Source organism: Phoxinus phoxinus (genome assembly GCF_949152265.1).
Source record: "Phoxinus phoxinus genome assembly, chromosome: 2".
Classification (NCBI taxonomy): Eukaryota; Metazoa; Chordata; class Actinopteri; order Cypriniformes; family Leuciscidae; genus Phoxinus; species Phoxinus phoxinus.
This window is the reverse complement of record NC_136877.1, coordinates 31,566,749-31,576,448: the sequence shown is the minus strand read 5'-3', so window position 1 is coordinate 31,576,448 and position 9,700 is coordinate 31,566,749. Positions and strand designations below refer to the sequence as shown.

General features: G+C 39.9%; 1 protein-coding gene across 2 annotated transcripts; it reads left to right on the top strand.

The window, feature by feature from the left end:
- Window positions 1–761: 761 nt before the first annotated feature.
- LOC306991541 (uncharacterized protein) lies at window positions 762–8,341 on the top strand. Of its 2 annotated transcripts, none has more exons than XR_013796121.1 (12): window positions 762–1,363; window positions 1,460–3,453; window positions 4,980–5,151; window positions 5,259–5,496; window positions 5,583–5,856; window positions 5,972–6,150; window positions 6,273–6,349; window positions 6,446–6,626; window positions 6,730–6,973; window positions 7,126–7,297; window positions 7,376–7,524; window positions 7,692–8,341. XR_013796121.1 is itself a non-coding variant. In XM_079599489.1 (12 exons), the coding sequence occupies exons 6-9, from the start codon at window positions 6,132–6,134 to the stop codon at window positions 6,900–6,902; spliced, it is 450 nt and encodes a 149-aa protein (XP_079455615.1). In that variant the 5' UTR covers window positions 762–1,363; window positions 1,460–3,453; window positions 4,036–5,151; window positions 5,259–5,496; window positions 5,583–5,856; window positions 5,972–6,131; the 3' UTR covers window positions 6,903–6,973; window positions 7,126–7,297; window positions 7,376–7,524; window positions 7,692–8,341. The 2 variants fall into 2 exon arrangements, 1 of the variants encoding a protein (XP_079455615.1); XM_079599489.1 differs by having other exon boundaries at window positions 4,036–5,151.
- Window positions 8,342–9,700: the final 1,359 nt, after the last annotated feature.

The following is a 9,700-nucleotide window of genomic DNA, read 5'->3' as shown; positions in this document are numbered from 1 at the left end:
GCAGTGAGAGGGGAAGAGGAAGAAGCAGTGTGAGAGGAAGAGGAAGAAGCAGTGTGAGAGGAAGAGGAAGAAGCCGTGAGAGGGGAAGAGGAAGAAGCAGTGTGAAAGGAAGAGGAAGAAGCAGTGAGAGAGGAAGAGGAAGAAGCTGTGTGAGGGGAAGAGGGAGAGGAAGAAGCAGTGTGAGGGGAACAGGAAGAAGCAGTGTAAGAGGAAGAGGAAGACAGACTGACTCAGATACCCTTTCTGATACTGAAGAGAGATGGCATAATTCAGACGAGCCTGACATTGTACCACCTGAGCCCATCTTCAAGCCAGAACGTACGCCTGGGCCTCAAGTTATCACCTCTGAAGATTACAGCCCTCTAGAGTTATTTCAACTCTTTTTTTTCTTCTGATGTCTGCCAGACCATTATACAAAACACAAATGCCTACTCTGCTGAACACCAGAACAGCACAAGGAGACTAAAGCAGGAGATGTGCCAAAAGGACTTGTTTGGTGTCCTTTCAGTTGTTCTGTAAATGGGTCTGGTAAAGCTACCAGCAGTGCCAGACTACTGGAATGGATCCAGGCTTTTCAATTTTAGCTTCCCGGCATCAGTCATGTCCTGCAGAAGATTCAAGACAATCTCCAATGCACTTCACATCAGCGATATAAAGGTGGATGTGGAAAATATGAAGAAAAGAGGTACCCCTGATTATGACCCCCTGTGCAAAGTGAAGCCCTTATATGGGCAGCTTCGTGACCGGTGCAAGAGCTTCTTTCATCCTGACCAAAACATCTCAGTGGATGAAAGAATGGTACAGTAGCTTCCAAAGCACGGATCAGTCTGAAGCAGTACCACAGGGACAAGCCAACCAAGTGGGGGTATAAGCTCTTTGTGCTCGCAGATTCACGGCTTGGCTATACGTAGGATTTTTTTATCTATGAGGGAAAATCCCCCACAACTCAAAACCCACAGAACAAGGGGCTAAGCTATGAATCTGTAGTAGCTTTAGTCAATCCCAATGTCCTGGGTACCGGCTACAAGCTCTATGTAGACAACTTCTACACAAGCCCAATGCTCTTCCGGGATCTCCTTGAAAAACAGATCTTCGCCTGTGGGACCATCAGAAGCAACAGGATAAGCTTCTCCCAAACCACCGAAAATAAACTGCCCAAAAAAGCCCCTCGTGGGTCCATTAGGTGGATCAGGGATGACAAACTTCTGTTTGTTGAGTGGAAGGACACAAGAGAAGTTATGATGTGCTCCTCCTTCCATTTAGCTAACGGAGACCAGACGGTGCAGAGGAGGGTCAAGACACCTGATGGGCAATGGGTAGAAAAGATGGTCCCCATCCCTGCTGCAGTGTCCGACTACAACAAGTGAGTAGAATTTATTCTCTGGTGTGTTGCAAGAAAATGTGCAGAAGTGTTTAGGTTTTATATATTGACTTGTTTTTATGTTTGCTTTTCACACAGGAACATGGGAGGTGTTGACATGTCTGATGCCCTCATTGGATATTATACCGTCCTTAGAAAAAACAGAAAGTGGTAACGGCCTCTCTTCTACCATTTTGTGGACATTGCTGTTGTAAACGCCTTCATCATTAAACAGCAGCTGGCTAAAATAAAACAAAAGAAGGCAAAAAGTCAGAGGGAGTTTCGAGAAGCTCTGGTCAGTCCGCTTGCTGACTGAATGCCACCACCTGCATCCTCTGCTACACCAGCACCTCCTCCTGACTCCTAGCATGCCTGCCACAAGCCAAAGCACATCTCTACATCTAAATGTGCTTTCAGAAGCAATGTGCCACATGAAAACACAAGTCTTCTGCCCTGCCTGTGTTGCTGCTCTCTGTTTCCTGCCAGAGTGGGATTGCTTTAACAACTGGCATGACAAGAACAGCCTGTAACACCAACACATGTAGAGTTGTAAATAGTTGTATATAGTTATATTCTGTAGTAATAATTAGGGATGGGGTATCGGTATCGGAGCCGATACCAGCGTAATTCACGTATCGGATTTTCCCGATCCAACCTGCGGAGAAATCTGATATCCATGAGCCATGTCTGCGCTTTAACGTTGTCTGCTGAAATAACCAAAAGTGATTCCCGCCGGCGAGTCTGCTAGCTGGCTGCAAACTGTGGAATGGATTTCCTGAACGGAGGCGCGGCTCAATGAGACACGGAGTTATGAGACACGTCCCCGCTCAGGAAAGCCATTCCGCAGTTTGCAGCCAGCTAGAGCAGTATAGCATTGAGCAGCATTGTGGCTATCCAACATGTCCGCTGTGTGGAAATACTTTACACTGGAAACACCGCAAAGCAAGACCGCAAAGTGCAATGTTTGCAAAGCTTTAGTTCAAAGGGGCGGAAGCTCCCTTGCGTCGTTTAACACAACGAACGCCATATAACATTTAAAAAAGCACCATGTTAAAGAGCACAATGATTTTTTAGCCAGGGGGCAGAAAGACAACGGGAGCCGTCAGGAATCACTTCTGGAGTCATTCCAGAAGCAAGATAAACTCCTGGCAGACAGTGTAAAGGCTAAAGGGATCACAGAGAAGTTGCTTAACTTCATCGTACTCGATGACCAACCGTTATCAGTGGTGGAAAACGCTGGATTTCGCAGCTTGATTGAACACTTGCAGCCACGTTATTGTTTACCATCCAGGAGATATTTATCAGAGACTGCGCTACCGGAACTATACAGCCGAGTGTCAACCAAGTTAGCTGAGAAGTTGAAAGGAGTTCCAGCCCTGAGCTTTACTACTGATATTTGGACTTCAGATGTCTGCCCAATGTCGCTGATAAGCCTCACAGTGCACTGGGTTGACTCAGATACACATGGCCTCTGTAGTGCGGTGCTTCAGGTAAAAAAGTGCAGGGGTTCACACAACCGAACTACAATCGCAGAGATTGTATTACTATTACAGAGATGTTAAATCACTGGGAGATCCCTCTGGAAAAAGTGCATGCAATTTTACGTGACAATGACCGTAATATGAAGGCTGCGATGGAAGACTTGGCAGTTCCTAGTTTGGGGTGTTTTGCTCACTCGCTGCAGCTCATTGTGCACGAGGGACTAATGTCACAACGCAGAGTTAGTGATGCATTAGCAAACAGCAGGAAGATCGTAGCACATTTTAAGCATTCACAACTCGCACAGTCTCGCTTGGAAGACCTGCAGCATGAAATGCAAGGTGCGGGAACCACGCTCACCCCAACTCGTCTTGTTCAAGATGTTCAAACAAGATGGTACAGCTCTTTCTATATGATCAAGAGCCTTCTGAAAGAGAAGTGACCTCTCTGTGCATATGCCGCCGACCACAACTTGCCAGCAACACTGTCAGCCAACGAGTGGGGTTTGCTGGAAAAAACATTAACGTTGCTGGAGCCCTTCGAGGAATTAGCAGCATCGAAAGTGAACCCCTCTATGCTGTTGCCACTTTAGTGGACGCTCGATACAAGGATAGGTGAGTCATCTTTTTATTAATGCCCTATTTATTAATGTCGGCTAAGTTTTAAAACTGAAAAAGTAAAATCCTGCTAAAACAAAACAAAACTAAACCAACTGTTGATTGAACTATCAGAATAAATAACCCACAGTGTTTCTATTTGCGAGAAGCTTTTAAAGTGTGGTATGAGCATTGATACACCACTATATGATTGATTGTGTGCGTGTGCGTGTGTGTGTGTGTGTGTGTGTGTGTGTGTGTGTGTGTGTGTGTGTGTGTGTGTGTGTGTGTGTGTGTGTGTGTGTGTGTGTGTGTGTGTGTGTGTGTGTGCGCGCGTGCGTACAGGTGAGTGTAGCTGTACACATTTCTGTGAACTTTTGCATGTATAGTTAGTGAACACATTTAAAGGGCACCTATTATGGAATTTTTTAATTTACCTTTCATGTAGTGTGTAACATAGATCTAAGTGAACAAAAACATCCTGCAAAGTTTGAAATATGAAAGTGCACCGTATATAAAGTTATTGTCTTTCAAAAGTAAGAGTCGACTCTGAGTCATTTTTATGAATCGTTAGAAGACCGAAGCTTTTTCTCTTACTAGATGACGTCCACTTGTCAAGTTATTTGAATACGATACGCCCACTTATTGCGCTCCAAGGCCAGGGAAAACGTGAAAACATCATGGCGACGAGACGCTGTGTTCTGAAGTGCGACTCAAAAGCCAACTTTTTTCATCTGCCCAAGGAGGAGCATTTGAAGACTAGTGGCTACAATTCATATATACAACTATACCACAGAAGTCTAGTCCGAGCCTTGTGCTTTGTTCGCGCCATTTTGAAGACGATTGCTTTACCAACTTAGATGCAATCAAACTTGGATTCGCGAGTCGGCTGATATTAAAGGAAGGTTCAGCTCCAAGTGTAATTGCATCAGCTTCCTCCTCCGTATCACAACCTGTAAGTGTTATTAATAATTGTTGCTTTTATGTTTTATGTAGCATGCTTAATAATTATTTAGTTTGCTGTGTAAGCACCGTTTAGCTTCTAGGTCTTCAATGACAATTGTATTGAGATGTGTGTTTGTCGTTGTTTTCGGAGTTGTCTTAAAGAATAGAATAATACCTCGTAGTAACGTAACTGCATTATTTTTTATTTTTTTGTAAAAACGTTATGTTTATGCATTGGGCTAACGCAAACAAAGACTGATTGTGCTTTTACAATATTAACTCTGAGCTATGCTCGCTAACATAACATTAAATTCTTTATCTTATTTTTAGTTTTTTACTACAAACTACAAAGCAGTGGACTATAATCATTATTATAACACAATTTAATTGATAAAAGCATCATTGTACTCCGTGTTAAACTATAAGTATTATCTCTGTAAACACTGCTAACATTTTACTTTACACACATTGGATACAATATGTGCACCAATGTTTTAATAAACTTGTTTTTGTAATTTTTACGTAAGTGATGTGTTTTTATTCCTTTTTATGCACCAACATTTCGTTAACAAATAAATTATTTGCTTTTATTCTTTCAGAGTACATCATATCAGAGCAGTCAAAGTAGAGTTTTACAATCTGATGTGGCTTGTCAGACTGACTGTCCACAAACTGTTTCTGTGATGACGCAAACAGATGAATTTCAGAAAAAATCTGTTGGAACCCAACTGTCCTCTAGTACAATGAAAAACGTTCACATTCGGAGTACAGGTATACATTTCATAAATGTTTTTTTATTTTATTTTTAATTTTTTTATATCACTTTTTAAATGTCTTTTTTTTTTTACATTTGTCAACAATTGTATGTTATTTTTAAGGTTCACAGGCTACGGTTGGTTATGTGACTGTTGGCTCAACAACCACATCAACCACCTATGATATACCATTAGCATCAGTAAAGTCTGGTTTCAGACCACCAAAAATACCTCATCTGCTGTTGGAAGAAGAGGGGGGAGAGGAGGAGGAAGAGTCAGACGTACAAATTCCAACAGAACCTCATGATTCAACTTTTAACCCCGCTGATGACACAACAATTTCACAAAAATCTGAAATGTCGTAAGTAATACACATCTATAAGTTCACTTTGTCACTAATACATGTTGTTGTTGTTTTTTACTTACACATATTTACTTATTTATTAGGTTTGGGCAAAGCTCCACATATGCAGACACAAAATACATTGTGTTTGAAACATGTTTGCGTGAGTTGTTCTCCAAGTGTCCAATTTGCAATTCACAATCTGATATAAAGCTACAACGAATGGGCACTTATGTTGCAATCAGGCAGCTTTGCCCCAAGTGTTTGTACAACCGGAAATGGCAGAGCCAGCCCATAGTTGGAAGTACACCAATGGGCAACCTCCTGTTATCAGCTGCTACATATTTTACTGAGGGATCATTCATCCAACTACAAAAGGTAGGCATGTAATCAATAATACAAGAAAAATATATAAATGTTTTTTTTTTTTTTTTTTTATTACAATTGTTAATATTATTTATAAATGTATGTTATGATTTTTTCAAAATCATAGATTTGCAAGGCCATGGAATTAAAAATGTACCAGTACGACACATTCAGGAGACATTGCAGGAGTTTTTTTGGAGCCAGCAATTGTACACAAGTGGAGAAGTGAACAGCGAACAATTATACAGCAGTTACAAGAGGGAGGAAAAATTGCAGTATCTGGAGATATGCGTGCAGATTCCCCAGGTAAGCTATACGTTTTTCATAAATTAGTAGTTCATTATTTTGTTAACTGATTTTTTATGTGTGAACATTATATCATTACATGTTTAAACATAATTATGTTTACATTTATTTGTTTTATGTAGGATATTCTGCCAAATATGGCAGCTATACGCTTATGGACATGCATAGCAATACTATTGTTGACCTCCAGCTTGTTCAGGTGTGCAACCTTTTTACAATAGAGTACATGATTGACTATTAAAATTAAATTAAATAATTATTTGTATTAAAAATGTATGTTATGATGCTTACTTAGAGCAATGAGGTTGGTGGTAGCTACCACATGGAGAAGGAAGGCCTAAAGAGATGTCTGGACCTGCTGGAGTCAAACGATTTAGAAGTGGATTACATTGTCACTGACCGTCATCCACAGATCCAGAAGTATCTCATGGAGCGTGACATAACCCAGTTCTATGATGTGTGGCACTTTGAGAAAGGTTAGCGTTTGACTTTCTAACCATATAGTTATTTTACTATTGATGTGGTAAATTATTTGTATGTGTTTTTCTTTTAACTTATCGTTCAATTTCTGTATATCAGGTTTGTCTAAGAAAGTAGACAAACTGGCAAAAAACAAGGACTGTGGATTGCTGAGGAAGTGGCAGCGTAGCATCAGAAATCATGTTTACTGGTGTCCCACTTCCTCGACATCAGGACCAGAGAACTTAGTGGACTTCGCTGGTCAACCACCTCCAGAATGTGCACACACATGACAATCCTATCTTTCCCAAGTGTGCACATCCACTCACAGCATCAAATGACCCAAAGAAATGGTTTCAACAAGGTAATTCTTAAAATTAAGTTTGTCTCTGTTACATTTTATTAATAATATTTTTAATATTACAAATGCAAAAATATCTAATACTGAAAAAAATTTGAGGTACTTTTTCATCATTATTATTTGGGTATTACTGACACTCTTTTCTAATAATGCAGGGTCGATGGCTATCCACAAAATTGAAAAAATACTTTGCAACAAGAGGGTGCTCAAAGATGTGGAGAAGCTCAGTCACAGTTTCCAGACATCTTCCTTGGAGGCTTTCCACAGCCTAATTCTACGTTTTGCACCTACAAATGTAGTGTTCCCTTTCATTGGAATGTTGTGCAGGTAATAGGACTATTAACAAAAAATGTAAAAAACATATTGTAGAGGAGCTGGCCTTTACGGTCTTTGTTGTTTTTGCAGACTGTAACTTGCTGCGCTTCATCACAACGAAAAGACCAACAGAGAACAAGCCACAACATCGGCAGGACAGGGGGTGTACAGAATGGTTTTCCCGAAATCAAAAAAAGGGCAATGCATAGCACGGCCATTAAAGACAGAGTCAACATATAGTAAGTAATACAATTTTTTTATTACAACCAACAAGTAAACAAACAAATTATAATATGTAATAAGTAATGCAAATAATATTCTATTTTTATTACAACCAACAAGTAAAAAAATAAATTGTAATATATTTTAAATATGTAAGAAGTAATAAAAAAATAAATTCTTACAGATTATGTTGATGAGCTACTGAAGCTCGTCTTTGATGAAGTTGTCATGGACCCCTCTCCATTTGTTGATGAACTGAAGTCAATCCCCATACCAAAGCCACTTTGTGCAGAGTATGACAGACCATCAAAGGATGAAGCAATTGCCCGCCGTGTTTCCAGATTCAGTCAAGAAGGGGTCGAAAGCCAGTATACTGACCAGCCGGATCTGGAAACGCCTGGCGTATCCGGGTTACAACGCAGCTTGGAATGACAACACGGACACTTCGACCTAAGTAGCCCCAGCACCAGCTGACAAAGCTGCGGTATGCAACATGGCGGAACTGTCTAAAAACTTAAAGACAAAACTTTACAGAAAGTTTACAGAATTTTAAAGTGTACAGAATTTAATTTTGTAAAAAAAAAATTTGGGAGAAACAATATTCAAATGTCTTCATTTACGTGTTCAAGTTATGCAATAAAAAATGTGTTATGATATTATATATATTTGATTATTTGTAGGGTTATCAAACTACACTTACTCCTCTGGGGTTCTACGCCTTATATGGCCATAGTCACATCTATAGATGTTTTGCAGTGTATAGGGATTTAGACAGTTAGGTTCAAAGCCTGGATGGTGCACCATGCATGTTGGTGGGACTGGAAGCTGGTTTATTCTTTTTACAACCTAAAGTGAAAAAAGATACGTCACCACAGAACAAGTAAAAGTGTGTGTGCTGTATACATATTATATATATATATAAATGTATGTACAATATTTTCACTTCACGTTATTATTGTTATTTTAATCTATTACATGTCATTTTTTTATTAAGCATTACATGTACTAGTGTCAAAGGCACGACAAGTATTGCATAAAAATAGATCAACACTAACTTACCTGTCGTACTTCCCTGCAGCAAAGATTTTCAGCCTCGCTTGGCATTTTGATACAGTGCCCACACATGCACCTAAAAAAATTGCCAATTAATTTGTCTGTTACTCACGTTACGACAGCAAAATGAATCCGATTACAGCACTTCACTTATCAGACATTATTACTCCGATTATGCATGTTCCATGGGCCTGAAGTGCCATAAACTACTGTACACTGACACTTACCATTGGGAAAGGTCCTGCTCCAGTCTTGTTTGTGATTGGGTTTCTGGTTCATCTGCATCTCTGGACATTTCCTCTTCGGACTCTGGATCGAATTGATAAGGCAAAATTGCTGCCATGTCTGTTCGGATACAATTTTCAACACTTGACAAGCCATAATCCATTAATGGTAATGGGCGTTCCGTTTCCGACAGTCTCTGCACAGAGTATACCAATCACAACTGACTGGGTCATCTGACCAATCAACGCAGATTAGCGTCGCGCAAAGGAGGGGTTTGGAAAATTAGTCGTTGAACCAATCATTTGGGAGTCGGTGAGCAAATCAGGTAAAAATAAATGCATATTATACGACAACAAAAGTGTTTTTTGTCATTGCATGCATGTAAAACTGTTGTTGGGGACTCCCAAAACAACATTAGGAACATTTTAAATGTCATAATGCCCTTTAAGAGAGAGGCCCAAATCACCAATTTTGCGTTGCAAAGGAAAGTGCTGTATTTTTATGCCTTAATTGTTTTCAGGTGTTTTTGTGTCTAAACGACTTAACGTTATTCAATTTGATCACGGATTGATCATAAAACCATCAAGTTCGTCACGCGGGAAACGGACTGCAATAACAGTTTGAGCAAAATGTATAACGTTATGTCTTATACAGTAAGTGCTTGTTTTTACAACTGATATGCTTGGATGTTATGGAAAGGAACCCTACAGAGATAACAGTTAACATTAGCCATTTTTGTTATCATAAGGTTCAAACCTAACATGTCAAATGCAGTAATTTTATCTCGCAGACCATCTTAAAACACATTGAATTAAAACTCGACAGAAACAAAAAACACCTACCTCGATTTGTCTTTCCACCGTTGCAACAATCACCAAGTCTGGTTTGGTCGAAATAAACCGTAAGGTAACGTTA